A 24,162-nucleotide genomic window follows, 5' to 3' on the forward strand; every position below is an offset into this window, starting at 1 on the left:
TTATTTATTTTATTTATATTTAATTTATATTCCGCCCTCCCCACATCAGCAGGCTCAGGGCAGATCACAACCAAGATTAAAAACATATTTCACCATATATACAATTTAAAATCATAAAACATCCCAATACATAGATTAAAATACATGTAAACATATTCACACACATATACACACACATACACACACACATATATACGTGTATGTATGTATGTATGTATGTATGTATGTATGTATGTATGTATGTATGTAAACACAGCGGCACATAATCCAGACAACCCCCTATTTAGTCATCTCCAGAGTATTTTGCCAGGGATGTATGAGAGATGGAGGTGTCACTAGTAGGGAGGGCATATACTGTGCTCCCCCGGCTAGGGGGCACCGCCCGGCATCAACCATATGCCTGGCAGAACAGCTCCGTCTTACAGGCCCGGTGAAATGCTAATAAATCTCACCAGGCCCTGGTCTCATTGGACAGAGCGTTCCACCAGGTGGGGGCCAGGACTGAAAAAGCCCTGGCCCTGGTCGATGCCAGGCGGGCCTCCCTAGGGCCAGGAATCTTTAATAGATGCTTATCGCATCTATTTAAAAAACCCAAAATGATAAAACGAGCACCTGTAGCTTTGAGATGCCCTCACTGATTGCTGCTAGGCAACCACAACAGTATTCCGGGCTTGATTTTTGTCAGTTAAAAGTTAAAAGGGGATTTTGCCCTTGAGGGATGACTCATTGGGTCCAGGCCCAGAAGTGATCACCGGATGATTTGATACCACATGACTTGCACAGGCCTGGCAGCTTGCAACTGCTCGACAGCTGTCCCTCCCCTCCAAAAGCTAGTGTAGTGTAGCGTAGTGGTTAGAGTTTCAAAGTAGGATGCGGTAGATCCAGGTTTAAATTACCACTCTGCTATAGAAGACAACTTTGATGCAGTCACACTCTCTCAGGGCCAAGCTACAAGTGACGGATGACACAGGTTGAACACTTGTCAGCTTCCCTCAAGTTTTGATGGGAAATGTAGGCATCCTGGTCTTGCAGCTTGGCTCTCCGACTGCTGTCCAATGGACTTTTCAACTGTCACTTGTCCAACATTCCGCCAAGCTGCCTACATTTCCCATCAAAACTTGAGGGAAGCTGACAAGTGTCCAACCTGTGTCATTCGTCACTTGTAGTTTGGCCCAAAGTCTAACCTACCTCTTAAGGTTGTGAGGATATCATTGAGACAAGAAGAATGATGTAAGCCACTTTAGGTCCCCATTACGGCAAAAGGCAGTATATAAATACAGTAAATCAATAAATATAGATGAAGACTGGAGGCAGATAAAAGGTCCGTTGTTTAGTGGGTTTGAAGGAGAGAAGGACATAGGGAGTGGTGAGCATATGGAGACTGCCCGGAGGAAAAGAGGAAAGAATGTTGGGAAGGGCATATGTGGGAAAGTGAAGAACCCCCTGCAAGTCCTTGCAGGTTCCCCACTATGCAACTGGGTCCAGCTCAGCTGGCACCATTGAACCAGGCCACAGGGGAGAGGCTCCCAGGGGAAGGAAGGGGGAAAGGTGAAGACAGGGGAGCAGACAAAGGTAGGTGGGAAGAAGAGAAGGATACAGGAAAAGGGGAAGAGGCTATGGGAGGGAAGGAAAGGGAAAGAGGACATGGTGGGGGAGGGGGAAATGAGATGTCCCCTTGCAAGTCCTTGCGGTTCCCCCATCTGTCCTTTTCTAAACCAGAAGAGCATTTGGAGCATTCTAGGACACTTGCAGATCTTCTCATCTGGGAGATCAGGGAGAATCTAGGCAAAGTTTTTGAGCCTATGGGGTACCTTTGGAGTTCTGACACAGGGTGATGGGTACAACAACAAAACTGCTGCAGGAGGTAAAGCCAATGACAAAACATCAGAGAGCAAGGTTATGCATAATTCTCATAGTATCTCTTTCAACATTTGAGGCAGAAGCTCTGTTTAACAGGATGCCATTAAACCTGCACAGCCAATCAGAAGCCCTGCTGGGCACAAGCCACATCTGGCCCTGCCCACTTTTTAAAAGCACTTAGTGGGCACTAGGGAAAGTGTTGGCAGGCATGCTGCAAACGGCACCATGCTGAGAACCCCTTCTTCCACTCCTGCAGTGGCTGCCGCAAAACCTCATGGATAATGGAAACAACAAGTTTGCCCTCTTCTAAGGAGAAAATGCTTGGCATAAATTGCTGAAGCTGAAGTGTGGGCAGTCCCCATTGGCCACTGGACAGTGTTCTATGTAGGGAGCCTCATACAAATACTTTCCTTGGAGCACTCAATCGTGAGTGTAGGGCAAAAGTAGAGAAGGAAGCACATAGATGCTGCAGATGGGCAAGACTGAGAACAGGGAAAGGGGCATGCAACAGTATTAGATACAGATGGAAGAGATGGAGCTGCCAGAAAGAAGGTGGAAGGGTAAGGTCTAGTTTCTTTTCTTTTTTTCTTTATTCCAAAGCCAAGAGCTGTATCAAATCCCAGATTTTGCCAGTACAGAACACATACTATTTAAAAGCATTAATGATTACCAATAGGAAAGGCTATCCCTTTGAGCACATTCTTTGTTTCAGTTACTGGTAACCAGGGCCAGCCCGTCCATTGAGGTCAGTGAGGCTAAGGCGCTGGAGGGGCGCCAGCCACAGAGCTGCTGCCGCTGGCCAGGAGCACGTGCTGGCAGCAGCAGCGTGGGGCAGCTGAGCAGGCAGCCTCCTGTTCAGTTGCTCTGCTGGCCAGGTGCAGCCGGCAGCCAGGGCAGCTGGCTGCGCCTGGCCCGCAGAGCAACTGAATGGGAGGGCTGGAAGGCTCCCCGTGCGCATGCCAGCCCCTGCATGATGACATCACACGCAGTGATGTCATCATGCAGTCCAGTGTGCGCACGCGCGTGCACACACAGAGGCAGCATTAAGCTTCCTCGGGTGCCGGCAACGCTGGAGCCAGCCCTGGTGGTAACAATGATGAGAGATACTATGAGGAGACAAATGTTTTTAGTTAATGGACTCCACCAGCTTTATCTTACTTTATGAAGTTTCATAAACCTTTTAAAATGCAACTCCATTAATGGATTTAAGCCCTGTTCACATATTGCAATAAATGCATGTACGTAAATTTGCTTGTTTGTAAGAAACAGACAAATCACAGTGACTGTCTAAAAGAAACTTGGAACCAGTACCCAAATAAATGTGGAGTTTCAATCACAGGTTCAGTTGTACAAGTGCTGAATGTAATGAGAATTACTCAACACAAATATAAAGAAAAATCAAGTGTACGTGGCTTGCACTTTCATTGTACCTTATGAACAGCACTTGATCACTAAGAATGTGCGATTTGGTGTATCCAGTTTAAAAATACACCTGAAAAATTACTACTTGTTATTATTCCAGCATATACAGGTATATCTGTCTTATTCATGAATATTTGGATGAACCAGCATTTACATTCCCATATTAACTGGATATATTACGGAATATCCTTGAATAGCATTTAAAAAGTTGCAGCAACTCCCCCCCCACCTCCGCCCCTGTAGGTTTTCCAGGAGGAGGGAGAGAGGCAGCTTTACTGTGCGTGTGTATTAGTATTGCTTGCTTGTTTGCCATATGCCATTGCCAGGTCAGGCTGGCTGCCTTGGCACTACTGGCTTGCCAGTCTGGGGGCCTTAGATTCTGCCTGGCATCTGTGAGTCACACTAGTTTTGATGGGCTTGTAACAGTGTGCATTGCTTCAGTTTGGTTCTGCTGGGATTCTCTGGTTTGGTGTTGGTTCTGCTGGGATTCTCTGGTTTGGTGTTGGCTCTGTTGGACTTTGTTGGTTCTGTTTGCATTGGGAGGCTTGGCCTCTGTGGTTAATAATTTGGTTAAGGCTCTTTTCAAGGCTTCTATCACTGCCCTGGAGAAAGCATTGGATAATGATTTTTTCCTCCCATAGGAAACCTATTCAGGGGCCTATAGAGCAGGACCCCTTAACCCAATTGACTTGAAACTTGGAAAGTCTTTAGTGGACAAATGGGACTGGATTCTCTGAAATTCTGATGTAATTTGTTTGAAAAACAGCCCCATCAGCCCCCTGGAAAGATTCCCCAATAGGGAATAGAGCTGAAGAGACTCAGAAATCCAAATAAAATCTGAATCCAAATACTATACTGGTATTTTTGGACCCAAATATAGGTAATTCCAAATACATATGGTATTCTGGATACCAGACTCCAAAATATATGGATCTTGTTTTAGTGCATACCCCTATTGATTGATATGACACCCATGGAAGCAGACAAAGCCCCTCCCCATCTTTGGTCTTATGTGGGACGCAAGCCTATGACTTTTAAAGTACTTGCTTATATGCTAAACATTCATTGGCACTAAATTATACAGATTCTTATGTTTGGCCAGAGAGTTTCAGAAATTTTCTGCTGGCTATAAGGAAATTACTGATTTTCCCATTCAGTCCTTTGAGATTTACTCTGGAACATGGCAGCTCCATCAACAAGGCCATAGCTCTGCTATCCCTATGTATAAGATGATGTATCTCCCAGAAAATAATATGTCAAAATGTTGCATGACATATTGCCACAAATGCTTGCTTTGGCTACCTAGTCTATGTATTTGCTGTACAGAAGACAGAAAAACTTAAGTGAGGAAGTAGTCAACACCGTGTTCAGTGGAACTTTGTTATTTATTCCTGTTGAGAAGAACAGTTTCAAAACTGGTCACAAAAACTTTGATCAATGACAGCAATCTGGAATGTTCAAAACGTCTCCTTTTTCACATATGACAGTACTTAACCAACAGTACTTTACTTAGTGAAAAGAAAATCAATTTTAAAATACTCACAAAAAGCAGCAGGAGCAAAGGAGTTATAACAATACCCTAGAAGAAATAAAGAAATTATTAGTTTGGAAAACCACTTTCTCTTTGCCAAATAAAACCCTGATGCTTGAAAATATTAAGACATTCCACTGCTGCACATTCGGGTTAGTGCATATACTTTCAATACAGGAGAAACGTCCCTTCATCGGTAGCATAAGATGATGGTTTGTGGTGTTATATGGGTCTGTTCTTGTTGATAAAGATTTCAAATGCATTCAAAACTAGTAGTAGTAGTAGTAGTAGTAGTAGTAGTAGATTCTTTATTACAGCACTTAGCCAATACATTTATCATAAAAAGTAAAATACATATTTTACGACCATTAAAACATGGAACATATGAAGCATTCAAAACTAATAATCAGACTGTAAAACTTGCTAACTCAATATATGAGAGATTTAAAAAATCTTGCTTTCAATTTGCTGAAAAGTTTTGCGAACAAGGAAAGTTCAGCTTTACTTCATACATAGGTTCAAGAGTGGAGAATGATCTCAAGTCACAGCAATCAAGAGCATAAATGATCTCTTCATGCACCGTCTTCCTTCTTTGGAGTTTGACAACCCCTTTCCCCTTCAAACATACTTCGTAAATATACAGGTCAGTGCCTTACAGACCCTTCCCACCAATGCCACTTAATAAATGACCTCTTCGGAAGAGGGGACAGGTGGTTTACTATCACGCTGTCTGAGCTGCGGCCCTCTCCTGAGTAAAGCCTGCATCAACAGTGATGAATTAGGTGTCATGTGATTTTGTAATGTAAACTGATCTCCCCTAGGAAGCGAGTTGAGATCTCAGAACTCATTTCACTTGATTAGACTCCATGTCTCCGTGGTGGGAAGGCAAGTCTTTCATCTAATTCAGTCACACAGGACCACTTCAGCTCTCCACAGCCCCCAAGCAAAAAGAGGCAAAAGATTTGTTTTCTTCAGTGACAGCAAAGAGGTTTAGGATGATCATTGGGCATAAGACAAGGTTTTAAGTCTCATGAAGACAAAACTTAAAGGCAAGGTTTTAGGACTGGGAGATAACATGACAAGCATCAACTTCACAACAGCAAATGCCAGTTCTCACTTCTCTCATTCTTTCACACTTCAATACTTTATCATAAATTAATAAAATAGCTTGCTACTTAATGCATATTAATTTACAACCCTTACGTAGCCTATTTAAAACTGACATTATTTCCCTCCAAATATTTGTTAGGAATCTCCCTCTGTATTTTTTTTTAAAAGGCACATCTATTCTCTCACATTTTCTAAAAAAAGGAAAGAATGTAAAGAAGCGCAAAAACAGTCCATAGCCTTTGATCTGGATTTGATCAGCCGTATTTTCCCTCGAGTACCTTGACATGTCACTCTCAGTTTAGGCTCTATGCTTGTAAAAAGGAAATATTCATGACCTTTATTCATGGGTTTGCTGAGAAGGAAGAGTGAGGCAAGGTCTATACTTAAATACATATGTTGTGAGCCACTATGGACCTTGAAAGGCTGTAAACTGGAAGAACAAAAATCTGAATTTCTTCCCCCTCACCCACCCTCAAGACCTGGGGGCAGCTAATATTATGCTTTTTAAGAGCAACTTGATTGTACAGAGAATGCTTGTTGGAATGGAATAGAATTAATAAAAACGTAACAATTTTTTTAAAAAACACACAACAGCGTAATGCCAGCAACCAAAATTTAAATCTTACACTGACACAGATTGAAAGCAGATAGCAAGAGAGCTTCTTTAAAGGAGAAAGTGAAGGCTAGAGAATAACATTTTTCAAAACTTTGACAGTGATGCCTGCTCAGTCTGTTTTGAATAATATTCAATATATTTCTGTGCTCTCTCCACTTCCATATACTGTGTCAGTATCTCTTGATTTCATGTTGTTTGGATGGAAGTACACTGGAGTAGACTTACAGCATCTTGGCACATTTGTTTTATTTACAAATACGTAAGTAGATCTGCCTTGACAGACTGCCTCTACCTGCATGCCAAGGTGCCTCAGCCTCAGCCAATGCACCTTCAAAAATTGGCAATGCTACTATTTCCCCCCCAGTCTGCCAAGCACTAATCTTAGGTGCCACATTTGCAGGTCCATTCAGAAAAACAGCCAAAACTATTAAAAGAAACAGTAAGGATTTTATGTTAATTCTCCAACTCCCTTGTAGAGTTACTTTAGGCAAAACCACACACGATTAAAGCAGCAAATTTACAACAGTACCTACATTTCTAAAAGGAACCATATTTTAAAGAACAGATTCTCCTATATCCCAGAATACACTTTTGTCTTAATAAAGAGAAGAGAAAAAATGAAATTGATGTTTTAAAGACCATGTGTGCCATGCCTTTAACTGACATATTTGGGGAAGGGATGAGTTGAGAATAACAACTTGTTTCAGGTTCACCAGTTCCCAAGCAGTCAGATTTACCAGAATAATGGTTCACAAAGGATAATTTTATTAGTTCTAAACACACAGAAGACTAGCTCCGTCTAGTTTAATCCTCAGGAATTAGATATATGTCATCCTCAGAATATGTATTAATACAATCAAATTGTGCCCCAAGATACGTGTGTAGGATAGAGAAAGAATGACCTAGGGAAAAACTGGCCTCTTGTACTACATCCTCATACTTAGATTCTAAGACAGCAATGGAATTTATCTGTAGTATAATGGAGTTTGAAATGCAGAGGAAGTTATGATAACGCAGCATAAAGACACAAAAATCAAGAACACAAATTGCATGTTCTGCTTGTCTTAAAATCTAATTTAGATGCGTTATTTAATATTTACATTTCATTAAATGCATTTTAATGCAATTTAATGCATTTTCTAGCTTGCCTTTAAGTATAAGATATATGCCTAAGTTATACTTCTGAACCCAGTTGTATCACATAATGTCATTATTCATGTCTAAAAAGAGCCATAAAGCTAGGACTTAACACATTGATAAAATTAGGCAAATCAAAGAATACTAGTAGGGAAGAGTTTCTTCATATGCTCGTTCATCCTACAAATACCATTGTTACCTAACCGAAACACTACGATACCGAACGAAACAATTTAGACTTATTTATATCCTCACTCCCTCTTCACAAAGGGAAACTAGTGTATAGGTAGGAGCAGCGTGTCAACTACATCCCCTACAGTGATGGAATCTTCAGGACACAACACAAGGCAGAGAGATCATTTCTTTTCTGCTCCAGAGCACACAAATGCCTTCAAGTAAGGCGAATCCATTCTAAAAACTTAAACTTGACTGCTCTTCCCTCTACTGTGCTTTCTGTGCAAGTGCCGTCAAATATGCAGGGCATGGAGATAAAGAGCGTGTAGCCAACCAGCTTCTTTGCACCAGCTGAATATCTGCCCTTCTGGACGCAAGGTCACTGAACAGCAGAGCATTCCGAAAGTTGGGGTGGTACGTTAAGCTTTGCAGTGCAGCCTGTAATGGAGTCAAAGTTGTAAAGTGATTGCCTTTTACCATTTGGAAGGAAAACTTTCAAGAAATCCATTTACACCTCTGATGTGAAAGACTGACAGAATATATTTCAATGATTTTAGAGGGAAGGAGAAGGGGGAAGAAAATCACAGCCTGACCCAAAACGCTCATACAAAGAATGATTCTGCGTAGAAGCAGTCACATCAGGAACCTGTAAATGCATTTTTCTTTACAGTAAGGATCATCTAACATGTCATATTTCAGAACGCCAGTTATGCTTTTCTACAAGGAAAACCAGCACCAAGAGATAGATTTTATATGTTCGCTAGAAGACAAAACTAATTTCTTACTGTAGAATTCCAATATTAATTTAGGCTGGGAACAGGAAGTGTCTTGGTTTTTCAGTAACAATATGCATTTATAATCTATTGAAACAGATTGAGGGGGGAAATAATATGTAAAGGGTAAAGCTAAGTATTAAGAAAGAAATGCAACGAACAAGCAGAGGACATGCTAGGACTTGCAGGGGCCATCTCATTTTCTCTTTCCACAGTTTCCTCTTTCCCTTTCCTGAAAGCCTCTCCTCCTTTCCTGCTTCCTTCTCTCTTTCACAGCAGCCATCCTACCTTTATCTGCCTGTCTTCGACTGTCCCTTCTTCCCTCCCCCTGGTAGGTAGCCTCTGCCCAGGAAAACTACGGCCCAGTTGTATGGTACAGGCCACCAAGCTGGGGCCAGTTACACAGTGACAGGTAGGGTTCCCAGTCCCATGTTGGGAGCAGAGCATCCAGCCCTCCCAGCTGCTGCCTCCCCTTACCTGGCCGGTGGAGGGAAGAAGGTGCAGGGAACAGTCCCAGGAACTCTGAAGCATGCTCCAATGTGCACCGGAGTCTTTGCTGTCGTGCCAGGAATGATATTATTCCAGGTGCAACAGCAACCGAAAGCCCCCTCTGGGGGTATTTATCTTAAAATTGATTGATTTAAGGAAAATACGCCCACAGGGGGTGCTTCCCTTCATCATCACGTTGGGAATGATGCCATTCCTGGTGCAACAGCGAAGGCTCTGGAGCACGGATACACATTGTGTGCATCGTAAGTACCCTCTGAGCGGGCCCCCAAGAACCCTCCATCTCCCGGTTTGGACTCTGGGGGACCTGGCAACCCTAGTGCCAGCTATCAAGCAGGGCCCAGTTACACAATGAGGAACCCACAAGGGTTCTGCACTTGGGCCAGGGGTCATTAGGTCTGGGGATCCGGCTCTCAACTTTTGTACCTGTGCCAGCAGTCAGAAGCCTTGGAGTGACACTGGATACCTCCCTATCCATAGAAGCCCAGGTTGCGACGGTTGTCCAGTCTGCCTTTTGTCATCTCTGGCAGGTTAGGCAGCTTGCCCCCTACTTTTCAATCCACGACCTAACGAGAGTGATCCACGCAACAGTCACCTCCAGGTTGGACTACTGTAACTTGCACTACGCTGGGCTTCCCTTGGGTCTGACCTGGAAATTGCAGCGGGTCCAGAATGCTGCTGCACATGTCTTAACTTGGACTCCATAAAGGGCACACATTACTCCCACCTTGCAGCAGCTACACTGGTTCTCCATGGAATCCCAGATCAGATTCAAGGTGTCAGTTTTGACCTATAAAACCCTGAGCAGACTGCGACCAGTATACCTGCAGGACCACCTCTCACCATATGTTCCCTGGAGAGCACTTAGATCTGTGAATAAACATCTGCTGGTGCTCCCTGGCCCCAGGGAAGCTTGACTGGCCTTGACCAGAGCCAGAGCTTTTTCAGTCCTGGCTCCCACCTGGTGGAACTCTCTCTCTGTCTGCTGACACATGGGCCTGCCAAGACCTTCTACTTTTTGGCGGGCCTGTAAGATGGAGATGTTCCACCAGGCATATGGTTGAGGCCATTTCTTTCTATGCTATCTGTTGAGCCTCCCCTCCTGTTGGAATGCTCTCCCCCCTTTCCCCTCCCTCCCCCGTGTAGGTGGTGGAACTGTTGTTTGGTGAAGACTGTATTTTATGATTGTATGATTTTAGCTGGATTTTAACTTGTATCTTATTTTTGATGTAATCTGCCCTGAGCCCGCTTGCTCAGGATAAAAACTGAATAAAATAATTACAATAAAAATAATAATAATGTGACTGACCCAAGACCATCCACTGAGCTTCCACAGCAGAGTGGAAATTTGAACCTAGCTCTCCCAGATCCTTGTCTGGGAGAAACTCTAACCACTATACAATACTGGCTTTTGTGGGATGCGAAATCAAAAGGAGTCCAGTAGCACCTTTAAGACTAACCAATTTTATTGTAGCATAAGCTTTCGAGAATCACAGTTCTCTTCGTCAGATGCATGGAGGGCCAACAGAAACTGGTCAAATATAAAGGAGGAGAGGGGAGGGGGGAGGAGAGGGGAGATGCTGCTGAATACTAGCAATCAGCCAGTCCTGAGTGAGTCACACAAACTGGGTGGAAGCAAGTTACCAAGGGCTGCTGATGGGCCTGGCCCATATGAGTCCTCCTTCAAAGACCAAAACAGCCCTGGAAAGGGCCCTGCTCCCTCCCCTTGCTTTTTACTGTCAGAGACTGAGGCTTAAAGCCTGGCAATACTGTTGTAGTTGCCCAGCAACAGCCACTGATGACATTTGTCTTAAAACTAAAAGTACTATTATTATTTTGAAGAGTTTTACTCTCCCCCTCTTTTTTTTTTTTAAGATTTCAGATTTTTCTGCAAACCTGGGGCTTTTCCCAGGTTTGTAGTTAAGATGTGTCTTGTCTGCTTATGGTTCCAGTCTTTAGATTTAGGTACTCAAAGATCTGACTACATTAACAATTAGATAAACTGATGATGGTTACTAGGAATATTGCTTCAGAGTTTGAGAATCCAAGTCTAAGACTACAATCCCTTTTATCACTCATGGTAGGGCATGGCTTCTCCTGGATCAGGATTCTTTCCCATTGTTGTGCATAAGTGAAAGTGGGCAGCTGTGGCTTTGGGGTAGAAGGAGCTGGCAAGTGAGACTGAGAAGAGGTTGGAGCAGCTGGTCTTGACTGTAAGGGACACCCAGAGCTGGCTTAGAAACAAATTTGGGGGCAGTAGCAACAGGGGGTGGTGCGCATTTGGGGGCCAGCAGAGCAGGAGAAGGAGGTGAATGGCAGGTGGTAATATAGGCAGGTATGCTGATGGCAGGTCTTTATGCTGCTTCGAAGTTACCCATGGTGGAGGAGCTGGAGATGCTTCTCCTGGTGGTTTGGACAGGTAATTTTCACCAGGATTTGAGACAGCACTGGAAGGAAAAGAAACAGGAGCAGGAACATCTTTAGGTGGAGCAATGCTTTCTGAGGATCTATTTGATCCAGATCCTGCAGCGGCCAGAGATCTGGGAGATACCCAGAGTTTGAAAGGATTGTTCTTCTTTATGTCACCCACCCTAGGGGGCAGGCAGCTTGCTCAGAGACACAGGCTCCTCCTCCACCACTGGAGGGGGAAGAAATAGGAAGACACCTTTCAGGGCTTGGGGGAAACAGCTCCATAAAGGGAGAGGTGAAGGAGAGAAAAGGGAAAGAACTCTTTGAGGAGACAACCATCTCTTCTCTAGGAGGGGGCGGCAGCGACAATGGAAGATCTTTAGCAAGAGAAGATGCCACCGCTGTTGGGATCTTAAACACCTTCCCTATCAAGGAGAAGCCCCGGCCGGCAGGGGCAGCGTCTGCTCCAAGGCATTTCCGGGCACAGCCCTGCCAGCTTTAAAGGGGTTCACTTTGAACTTGGGAGCAATGACTAGTGCAAATCTATTCTGAGGGCTATCGAAACATGGAGTGGAGATGTTGGTGCTGACTTGAAGGTCATGCATGTTCCTGGGACCCCTGAGAAGGCTGGCTTAGCACCTCTGAGGTAAAGCTCCAAGAGACACCAGCAGCAGCCCCTGAAGAGGAGGAAGAGGATCAGGTCCCTGCAGTGGGGCAAAAGAGTAGCCTCTTTCTGAGATCTCCTGAGGAGGATCCTCCCCAGGACAGCTCTGCTTTCCTAAAAAAAAAAAAAAAAAAAGTTTTTATAAGCCTGTGAGATGGTGGTGATGGCAGCAAAGAAAGCTTTTCCATAAGTTTTCCATAAGCCTTTGAAGGAGCCAGACCCTGTTTAAGAAACCTTCCTTTATCCAAAGAGGATTTCAGTGGACTTTGAAGGGTATAAGTCTGCTTAGGATTACACTTTGACACCTGCAGAACCAGCTGTGTCTGTTCTGAATCTATGCCTAGACACCTCAGCTGCGGCTAAGCTGAAAGTGAATCCAGACAAGCTGGTCGAGCCGTCAAGCGTTTTAGGAGCTGGTCTGCCAGACTGGATGGGGTGAGTCTTTCATGAGAAGTCATGGGAATAGTTTAGGGCCAACGTGGGCCCCAGTTTGCTGTTAGAAAATTAGACTGGAGTAGTTGTTACAAGTGCTTTCTATCACATCTTGCACATAAGTTGCCGTCCCTTATAGATGCTAACAAATACTACTATAACTTTGAGGTTGGACCGATCCATGTGCAGCTGCCTTTGGAGACTACCCAGAAATTCCAATTGGTCCTAAATGTGTTTGTGCACCTTTTGATTGATACTAGCTATTATAAAACACATTACACTAATTCTTAATCAAACACATTGACGACCTGTTTGTCTACTGTCTGAATTCAAAGAGCTAGAGATTACCTTTAAAGCTCTTCATGATCTGGGGCCCACATATCTGTAGGACTGCCTCTCCCTGTCTGAATTCAAGCAAACAACGTGCCTCCAATCAATTCTTGCTCACTTTTCCTTCTATCAGACATGTCTGTTACTCCTTAGTACAACTGTGCAATGTCTGGTCAAAGAGGTTAGAAAAGCCACATTCTTTCCAGTCTTTAGGAAATTTTTCAATTAATGTTTCTTTAGAATTTTAGTGATTCCTCATTTGACTTGGAAGACAAAGGGAAAGCTTCTAGTCTGCACAACATTTTTACTATATTAAGATAAAATACAACATTGATGAACAAAGGAACGCCATTTGCTAACTGGACTCATCTTGAACTAATATTCTATTAATTTTTTTTGCAAAGGATTAAAAATTGTGCAACAATGCCATAAACGCATACAGTTTTCTTTATCGCAAGTCAATTATGATTGGCAAGTATAACAAAAGATCCCACATTTGTATTTTAATGACTAGATTATAAAATCAGAAATGCAATTGTGAGACAACCATTGCTTTATTAGAGGGGACATAATCTGCCAGCTCTAATTTTGGACAGTGGGATTATGCCCTGGGCATCCCATCTCAATCAGATGCTTCATCATTTTCTTTCCCCCCAAGAGAGCCTCTTGTGAGCCCTCTTAAAACCAGGGATTGGATCATTAACACAGCTCGTCACATCATATGTAAAACATGGCATTAGCATTAAACGTCAGAAGTGGATAGCATTTCTACCATTTACAAAATACTCTAGATCTTAGGAACAATTTCACCTGCTAGACACAGACATTCCACTAACCAATGATCACAATCTGGCACATCTATGATGCCCCCACATCAGCCACACAGGCAAAAATATCAACCAACACAAAGGAGCAGCAAGAATACCACAATAACATCATCTTACCCTATTTATGCACATCCTAGGAATAAACAATAGTGCCTCCCAATTGCACTCTCCATAGACCAAAAATCAGGAGGCCCATAAACAGAACTCAGAACCTTTCCAAAGAGTTTTTGATAGCTGCTGGGTTGCCAAAGAAAATATTCAGCACACAACCTGTTTGCATTAGTATTTGTGCGAGGAGAACGTGGTTTTTGCAAGGGGCACTAATGCACACCACAGGAGCAAGGACAGAGCAGGCAGAAATATTTGTTTTTGTTAAAAGTGTTTTGTATTTAGTCTTTCCACTCTTTATCTCTAGGCTGCTAGCTCATTGGGAAAGAGCAAAGTAGTGGGATACAAGTGTAATATCAAATTCCCAGCCAGGCTATGATAAGGGGACTTCCACAAAATAACTCTTAACTTTTGGCTGTTTGGCAATTAGTTTGTATTTATTTATTTAGGACATTTTTATGCTGTTTCGCCAGAGTTCTATACAAGATGGTTTACAAGTGAAGCTCCGTAAAGTTATCTTAAGTTACCAATCTAAAAACAAAACAAGCCATGAATAGAAAAGAAAAAGGGAGCGTGACTAGAACGTGACTCCTGCTCAAGGGCTGTATCACCACCAGCCACAGGAAACAGCTGCTTCTCCCATCCCTCACCTTATATCAAAGATCAAAGATCAAAAGAGTTTATTGTCTATAGCCACAGGCCGTCACAATTCACCAAACATTGACTAATAAACCTTATGCATTGAGCCACATAAACCAAGTGCTGCAGCTCAGTGAAGCGGCACAGATACTTAGCATGAGAAAGGTCCCAAGTTCACTCCCTGGCTATGGCTTCCCAGGAAAAAGGGCTGGACAATTGTGTGCTGTGAAAGCGCATCAGAATGAGCAGTGAAATGACCGGTGGCCTCACCCTGGCAGCGGGAATACCCAGGATACCTGCCATTTCCTCTCCCATATGCATTTGGTTGCTTGCAATAGTTGCTAGTTATCCCTCTTTTCCCCCTCGTGACTTCGGGTCTTTACTTTTTAGCTTCACAAGAAGCCTGTGAGGGAGATTAGCAAGGCTTTTTTTCAGCAGGAACGCGGTGGAATGGAATTCCGGAACCTCTTGAAAATGGTCACATGGCTGGTGGAGCTGCTCAGCGGCACGGAGGGCAATCTAAACTCCCCTCTGTCTGGAGATCAGGGGGCGGGGCCACCAGCCATGTGACCATTTTCTCCGAGGGCAACCCACTGAGTTCCACCACCTCTTGTACCAGAAAAAAAGCCCTGGAGATTAGGATAGGCAAGAATGGGCAGTCCCAGATCAAACAAGGAGCTTCATGGCAGAGTGGGGATCTGTACTCACATTAGGCTGACACTGTAACCACTACCGCACTGTACTGACTTGTAGCACATTATCCTGCCCCCTCCCTCCCCAGTCCAACCCATTCGCTTACTGCAGCAGTGGTCCTGGGCGGGAGAAGGGAATTCATCAGGACAAAGAGTGGCAGGAACCAGCATCATCCTTGCTGGTGCTCCAGTGGTAAGACGATCCCTAAGATGCAAACTTTCAGCCCTGGTAGTATTTTACAGAGGAGCCCTCTAACTGTCCCCATAGTGTGTTGCTCCCATCATGAAAATGGCTGAGATTGGCAACAAACAAACAGGGACACAGCTGAAACAGTCCGTTTTTATTGAACAAGATCAATCATGCAGTAAGTTCTGACAGCATCACTGATGGATAAGCTTGCCACCTTTTTTGTTCTTACAAAATAAGGGAGTTGCCTTTTCCATCTACAATTTCTATTTACTGGGCGTGACTGCCTCTGTTACATTTCTGCCTTCTATGGCAATCAGCAAGAAGAAACTGGGGGGCGGGGGAGGGAGAGAGGCGGAACAGAGGATGGAGGAGAAAAAAAACAAAAGGAAAATTCTGCATGAGTGAAAAAGCCAACTCAAAACTGCATCGAGAAAAACATCAGGGAATAATCCAAAGAGAAATCTTGAAAACATCACATTGAAATCTGAAGGGGAAGTTAACACTTTAGGATTCAAAAGAAAACTCAAAGAGGTACGGGGCCAAAAGTGGCAAAAATCACCCGTGCAGAAAAGGCCCACTTCTCCCTAACCCCCAGAGAACCCCTTTTTCCTGTGTGGAGTACATGGTCTCACATCCCAAACTGCAACAGTGGAGTTGAGATTACTATGATTACCTGTGTCTGGAGATGCAAAATAAGATACCTCTAAGGATTCTGAGAAGCAAAGTTTTTAAATATGCCCTTTATGTGTTTTTCCTCATTCCTAGCTGTTGGATGTTTATGATTTCATTGAGTGCCCTATCACCTAAATTCTCATTTATAGTTCTCTAAACCTGGGGTGAAAAGTCATGCAGCAAACTGTGGCACATCTAGATATGAAAACTAAATATAAGCTTTGTGGGTCTTATAGTTGCCTGTCAGTGTGCAAATGATTGGCTGCCAAGTTAGTGAGAATCCTGTCCTCAGATAAGAGCGTCTCCATTTGCATTGATAGCAGTATTTTAAACTTATGCCATCTCTTTTGCAAGAGTAAAGTTGTGTCACAGTCAGGAGCAGGAGAGAGTTCCAAGGAGGTAAGTGTAAGCCAGTATTAGCTGCCTCTGTGTACAATTATTCTGCTATAGCAGAATAATTTCTTTAACTGACATTGCGTTGTGCTCTGCCAGTATAAGGAGATTTAGCAACAACCTTATGCCACCCTGCAGGTGAAACTCAAGGATAATATTGCTGTGCATACTACTTAATGCATAAATACATAATATTTAAAAATCACTCAGTGTAACAGAAGAGAAAATTGTTGGCAACAGGGAAGATTAAAAAGTACACATCAAACAAGTATTTAGTTCAGATAACAAAAGAGAAGTGGGTTTTTTAAACGTTGAGCATTTTTATATACATGCACACTAAACTGTGTACACATACACAGGTGAGAAGCCTTCTTTTCCAGCAGAGGGCACCTTCTACACACCAGAAAATCCTCTCTCCGGTTGAATGTAAGACTTTTGCACACATATTGGAAAGGAACTTGAAGGTTAAGAATCAAGATGGGTGTCCAGTAATCTTCTGCTCTAAGAATGGTATTTAACTGTATTCTGTTACAGTCTTTGGGGACTATCCTCCAAGTACATCAGCCTCACTGAAACAAATGGGAGTCATGCAGAAGCATGTTTTGTTATGCTCATAGGAAGCAAATGGGGAGTACAGCCTGGCTCATATGACCAGCCATTAGAATACAGGTTTGAAATTCAAGGTCAAGCGTTGCCAGTCTAATGAAAACACTTCTGATGTCATAATGTCCTGTTGTTGACACTGGATAAAATATAATCAATACTGCCTTCCACTCAAAGAGATGCTTGGATCATATTAATAGCCACCTTCACAAAGGATTATTTCTGTTTGTATATCAACCAAAAGAGAGAAAAGAAAGATTAAATGGAACTGTCCCATTAACTTCAGTACCCTTTTCCTTGATACATTCCTCTGCCATGTAGACAGACTTCTTGGTAAATCACCTTGTTTCTTTTTTTCCTCCTCTGTAAATTTCATCTTCACTTTCCTAACCATGTTGCACATTTTTAATACAAAGTATTAAAAGTCTATTTCAATGAGAAATTATTACACTTCTACATATCTAGGGTACGGTTAGCAGCAAAGAGCTGCTTTAAGTGTACTCAGGGGCTTAATGTTTAGAGAGAGTTTTTAATTTTATTCTTTAAAATTTGTTCATGCCATATCACTAAAAAGGTTATGAAAGCTTTTCCTCAGTACACATACTTGTTACAGGCTGTTGGGAATCTACTGAAACGTTTTTAAAAGAGTGACACTGGTTCCCTATTTACCTTTGGGCACTGTTCAAAGAGCTCATACTTGAATGGTTTCGGACTAGGATACTGGAAGGACTGTGTGCCATTTAAGAGCCTCAGGAGGGGCCCTGCTCACTTTAAGAGATAATTAGTGCAATCCTGAGTAGAGTTACACTGGCATCAAAGGGCTTAGAAAGGGGTAACTCTACTTAGGACTGCACTGTAGGTTACTAGCAATGTGGTCTTCTGTACACTGGTGCCTCATTTTGAAACTCCTGTCCCACAACTGCTCACCTGGCACCCACTACGGCTAGCTTTAGGCACCAGGGAAAACGTTTTTAAGTTGAATTCTATATTTGTCTTGCTTTGCTATGAAGATTGGTTTTTCTGCTGTTGATTTTTAATACTGATGGATTTTAGTAATTATTATGACAAGTCTAAACCAAGCAGAAGATTGTTTTAAGATTACTAAAAGGCAATTATCTTGTGAAACTCTGATACACTACTGTCTGGAATTGCTTGCTCCCCAATCATTCCCATTTTATTTACTGCAAGCAAAGCTTAGGATTGTACATGTCAACAATGTGTCAGCCCTGCATATTATTGCTCTGGTATTACTTGAGTGTTGCAGTCTGATACCTGGAATAAAATGAAGGACTGGAATCCTGTATGTGCTGCTAGTTTAGTTTAACCAATCTGCAATATTCCAATTAATTGCATGTCAAGGCATCCTTAGGAACAGAAAATTATGTCCAAACTGACATGATCCTCTACACTAGATGGCGCTGTATCACTTTAAAAAAAAGATGCCACTACTTAAAACAAAGTTTTATTATGTTATTGAGTTCTCGTTCTGAAATGTACATTAGTTTCCAGATGGTGACAAAGCCAAATACCAGAAATGGAAATAATATACCACGGAAAAACAATTAATTTGCGTACATATTATTTTACTAGTAAGTGAAATATTACCCACTTCTAGAACGGTTTCAAAAGTAAAGAATGCAGCTTTTCTCATAGCATAATTCGCCCAAGCTTCGACTTCCCCATCAACCTGCCCCATCAAAATTCCTCACTACTGTTTCCCATCACATGTCTATCTATCTGCAGGCTGTGACCCATGAAAGCTTTTATTGAAATAAATGCTGTTAGTCTTTAAGGAGCTGCCAGATTTTTGTTTTATTTTGCTGCAACAGACTAACAGACAAAAATTTTTACCAAAAGAAATATGTATTTTCATATTGTCTACATAAAAAGGCACAAATTCACAGCATGTCACCTCCTATTCTCCATACAGTAATAATGTGTTCATTCTTACTTTTAAGAAAACTCTCACAAGGTAGACATTTAAAAATATTCTTTAGGAATATTTATTTCCATTTATAAATAGAAGTTAATCAATGTGCTCTGAGCACAATCCACCTAAATTTAAACACTTTTAAATCTCACTGGTTTCAATATGAGAGAATTAAACACTTCAGTAATAAGCCTTCCTTTGAAATCTAGTAGAACACAAAACTAATCATTCCATTCATCTGATTACTAAACTGCACAATGGGGTGGATCCTACCCCTGTCCTACTACTCCACCGAGCAAAGTTTATTAAAATATTTATACTCCACTTTTCCTTTTGGCTCACATGTGAAGCCTTCCTCCAGCCTAAGGAAACTTCCCACAATTTAAGTGGCTCTTCCACTGGAAGAGGGCTCCTTAGGTTGAATGAAGCTACTTGGAGGATGGCTGGATCCATCCCACTATATAGGTATGCTTGAACAGAAAGAATGCGGGTTGGATCCACACTACATTTTCCATCAGCACAACTTAACTTTCTTGCCATTTCCTGACCTCACTGCAACTCAGGGATCTCCACAAAATGCTACTTGTGGGGAACAGGGGCCCTGAGAAACAAGACTGAGGGGGTTGCAGTGGGAACAGGGAAACAGTGGAAATTGCCAATTCATTCTGGATCCAGCCCTGTGATTAAACCTTCTCCCTCATTTAAATTATTTAAATTGTAAGCAAGAAAAGCCATGGACTAACTCACTAGCATGTCCTACAAGTGTATGAATGCTGTTGGTACATAAAGCAACAGAATGACTGAGGACACACCTTATTCATTCAACTGATTGCAATTTCACAATTATTAGCCAAAGGGCTAGCTAAAGCAAGGGACTGTAGAACTGACACTGAAATACAGAAAGCTGCAAAATGCAAAATGCATTAAATGGAAAGTCCTAAATACATACTATTGTTGCAGTCTCCTAATCACTTTTGCGAGTACTCTTTTATAAAAAACTGCAAAACCCTACTGACTTTAAAGGGATAGCTGTTTAACCTGCGGGAGGAAGAATAAACAGGAATCTTGTGGCCCTTCAAAGGCTAACAATCTTTTATTCCAGCATAAGCTTTTGTTTACTGGAGCCCAGTTGCAGTAAGTGAATTCTCACTTTGCCAGTTGTGTGGAAAAAAAACCCAGCAGGGTCAAGAGATCATAAAAGGCAAGAAGCACAGAGTGAAACTCAGTGTAAAATTCAAATCTAATCAGGAAGAAATACAGAGACGTTTCACTAGTCATACTAAACAACAACTATAATGGGTTGGAAGTCATCGGTGTCATTAAAACAGTTCAAGTGATATGGGATTCTAATTCTTGGTTCAATCCAGAGAAGGAGAAAAGCTTAGCAATTTCACAAGAGTCTTCCTTTGAAGTTTGAAGCCACCATAATTTACCAGTTAGAGTATTGAACGATGATCTGGGAGAACTGGGTTCAAATCCCCACCCTGCCATGGAAGCTTGCTGGGTGACCTCTGGCCAGTCACACAAACTCTCAGCCTAACCTACCTCACAGGGTTGTTGTGAGGAAAAAATGGAAGAGAGAAGAATGAAGTAAGCTGTTATGGGTACCCAGGTGGAATATAAATGAAGTAAATAAATACATTTCATTGAAGAATTGTGACTCTCCAGTCAAAAACAGTGTCCAGATAGACTGAAATGTTCTCCCACTGATTTCTGAATACCATGATTTGCAATGTCAGATGTGTGTCCATTTACTACTGACCTGCTTGCCTTATGTAAAGAGCAGAAGGGCATTGCTGGCACATGATGGCATACGCCACACTGGAGGATGAACCCAAGACAACATTATCAGCTCCTATAATGGCATTCCCTAAGTGTATATCAGGACTAAGAAGGCATCTTGGTTGGTTGAAGGGTCTGGTCATGTTCAGGGTTTGTTTCTTGATTTGGTGGTCCATTATTTGGACTTCAATGGGACAAAGATTTCACTACAAATACAAACGCCGGCGCACACAGGAAGTAAGCCAACCTGTCGCTAAGTACTTCAGAAATAATCTCAAGGTTTTTTTTGCTTTATAGTCTCACTTTTTCCAAAAGTGGTCACAGAGAAAAATGTGCGCCTGGTCTCAAGTCCCTCCAGGAGCCAACAACAACCATTCCATTTGAGGCTAATGCTTGACATTGTTAGAAAGCAAGACTGTGATTCTCATTGGGTTGCAAGTCATCAGAACCACTTCATCCTGCTTACCTCCTGTTCTCTTACGTGAGTGTACATATCCTGAATGGTTTAAGAAATTCAATGAACAGAGTAAAAAACGAAGAGATGGGGTTATGCAACGTTCACTGCAATGTGGCTGCTCTATCATCGTTGCTGAAATTAATAGAAACTGTACCGTAGTGGGGCTGGCTTGCTGGAGACCTTCTCTTGGAATTAAGCATCTTTAGTTGCTAAATACAGAACACAAACCTCACACAATGATAATCCATGTGTGTGCTGCCTGTGCACTTTGCTGCCTGCCAGGCCCCAAGTCATCAATAATGAATGGAGCTGTACCAATATAAGCAGGGCTCAGCGTTGAGGGCTTGTCAGAGATTTCTGAAAAGGAACAAAAACACAGATTTGCCATTTGATTGTGTCTTCTTTGGGGGGGGGAAATCCTGGCATGTAAAAAGGTAAGTTGAATGGATTGGGGGAGTGGGAAGATATAATAAACAAAAAAGAGTCAGAAGAGTACTAATTTTGCAACAGAAGCATTGGGGGAGGGTGAACTCAACCTCAAAATGGGAACCCGAAAGCCTTCATCAAAATAAGAATTTTAAAAGTAATATAGCCATACTAATTTCTGAAGAAAGAAGTAAATTTAACAAGAGGTTTTATAGTTCAGAGAAGAAACTCTGCTTCGTCTGTGAGAAAAGTAACAATTACTGTGGATTACATCCATATGAATACATCAGGCAAAGAGAGAAATCAAATATGCTTGCCTGGAAAAGCAACTGCCTAGAAAAGCAAAAGGTCTAAATAAATGAAAAATCCTAAAAATCAACAGCCAAACACCCTCCCCCCCAAAGGACAGGCATTATCTAACCTCTAACAAAAGAAATATATATGGCTCCTTTATCTCTTGCAATTTCCCCTTTTATTTCCTAAACATATTTCCATAGATACCGCTATTGTTGCATTACAAGAGAGATTATCTCATGTTTTACAAACAGAATGCACCAGCTGGTACCTTACCAATCCATATCCCTTGGGAAGCTGAGTAGTGGATAACTAGATTTCTACAACAAGCACTAAAACCAAACTTATTGAAATCCCAATGCAAAGCCAAACCTTTGCTGTTTTGGTGTTTCAGTAAATTCCAAAAGCTGACACACGATGCTTTTATAACATTAACCTTTAAAAGTACCTGAGCCATTGTGCTAGAAGCATAAAGTCTTTTTCCAGTGAGGTGTCAGATGATACACAAAAACTAACCATTTAATTTTCAAAAAGGATTCCAAATTGTTCTTAAAAAAAAAAAAGCACGAACATTGACACACTTGCATAACTGAATGAAATGTATGATTTCAGAATTAAATGTCTTGCCTATGCTTTCTAGGTGAAAATATGAAACAAGAGTAATTGCGTCAGCAATACCCCAGTTAAAATTTGATTTGTCAAAATGTATGTTTTTAGCCTGAAGAGCAGTGAAGACTATCCAAAATGTACATTCCAACATGTACGTCTTCAAGTGATCACCTTCCAAAAATAGTGAAGAGACCTCAAAGTCCATACAGTGTTTCATGGTTAGTCACAGTTTGAGCTTTTAAATTATGGAAAAGATGCACATTTTGTGGAGTCAGTTTGCCACCACCTTTGCTACTGGACGTAGGACTGGATCTAATGTAGTGTTCGAGGGTGCAAACCTGCAGAGCATCTTTCGTGCCTCTCCCCTCTGCTGTATCCTGAAATACCACTGGGGGGGGGGTCTCTTCTCCTGCAGGGGGCATTTTGGAATGCTGAAGGAAGGAAGAGCAGAAGAAGTCCTTGTAGCGTTAGAAACCCTGCACTGGATCCATCCCATTGTTTCTTCTCTTTTGCTTTATTATTGTGGACTTGGTTTTAATTAGAGTGAACTTGTGACATTGAACCAGGACACACATTTACCACATGCATTAATTTCATCAACTATTTTCTTTTGACAGAAACTCAACCCATGATTGATCCTGACCCTAGAATTCAGAGTCATTCCAAACCAATCTGAGGGACTTTCTGCTGTCTTCAGCACATGGCACCAAATTTATTGCATGCATGCGAACAAGGGCACCTGCACAAATTCAGTTTTATAATTTTAAAACCATATGATTCATTCTGGAGTTATGAATTCCACATACAGGATATATGCAAGTATTTCTACTGAAAGACTGAAAGACTGAAAAGTTTAGTTAATTAAAAGAGTAGCACTGGAGTTAGTAAATAAGGCTGGATTCTACAATTCCATTATGCTGATAAGAGAACTTCCTGCTGGCTGATGGGTCTCTTCCATTGGCAGGAAGCCCCCTGTGTCGGGAGAAGGCTCCACTGTTAGCAGAAAAGAACCATAGGATCCAACCAGATATATTTATATAAGTAAATTCTGGAGAGGTATTTCCCTTTCCTGTAATAAAGAATGTTTTCAAGAGAGGTGACGTCTTTGTACATCTTATGAACTGTTTGCACTTTGTCACTGAGTAATGCTATAGCACTGCTAACTATGTAAACAGAACTCTATTGGTATGTACTCATAACGGAAGCATTAAAACACAGCTTTATTAACAAGAGCTCATATTCCAATCAACAGAGTAATTCACAGTAATTTGCAGTTATTTTATTTAGTTTAACTCCACTTTTCTGACCCAATGGGATCCAAAGCAGTTTACAACATCATTCTCTCCCTTCCTCCATTTAATTCTCATAACTACCACCCTATGAGGGAGATTAAGCTAAAAAGAGAGCCCAAGGTCACCCAGACAAACCCAGGGCCACCCAGAGAGCTTCCATAGGACAGTAGCGATTTGAACCTGGGTCTTCGAGACCCTAGTCCACTACTCTAACACTGTACCCTCTGGCTGACCAGTAACTAGGCAAATGGTCGCCCAGAGAGAACCACATATATTTGAGTTG

General features: G+C 42.1%; 1 protein-coding gene across 1 annotated transcript in view; it reads right to left on the reverse strand.

The window, feature by feature from the left end:
- SLC10A7 (solute carrier family 10 member 7) overlaps window positions 1–24,162 on the reverse strand; it is a 176,831-nt gene that overhangs the window by 58,059 nt on the left and 94,610 nt on the right. The window contains exon 6 of the mRNA XM_054990307.1: window positions 4,826–4,861. Coding sequence (XP_054846282.1) covers window positions 4,826–4,861 — 36 coding nt within the window. The remainder of the gene's footprint in view (window positions 1–4,825; window positions 4,862–24,162) is intronic.

This window comes from Eublepharis macularius, chromosome 10, assembly GCF_028583425.1.
Source record: "Eublepharis macularius isolate TG4126 chromosome 10, MPM_Emac_v1.0, whole genome shotgun sequence".
NCBI lineage: Eukaryota > Metazoa > Chordata > Lepidosauria > Squamata > Eublepharidae > Eublepharis > Eublepharis macularius.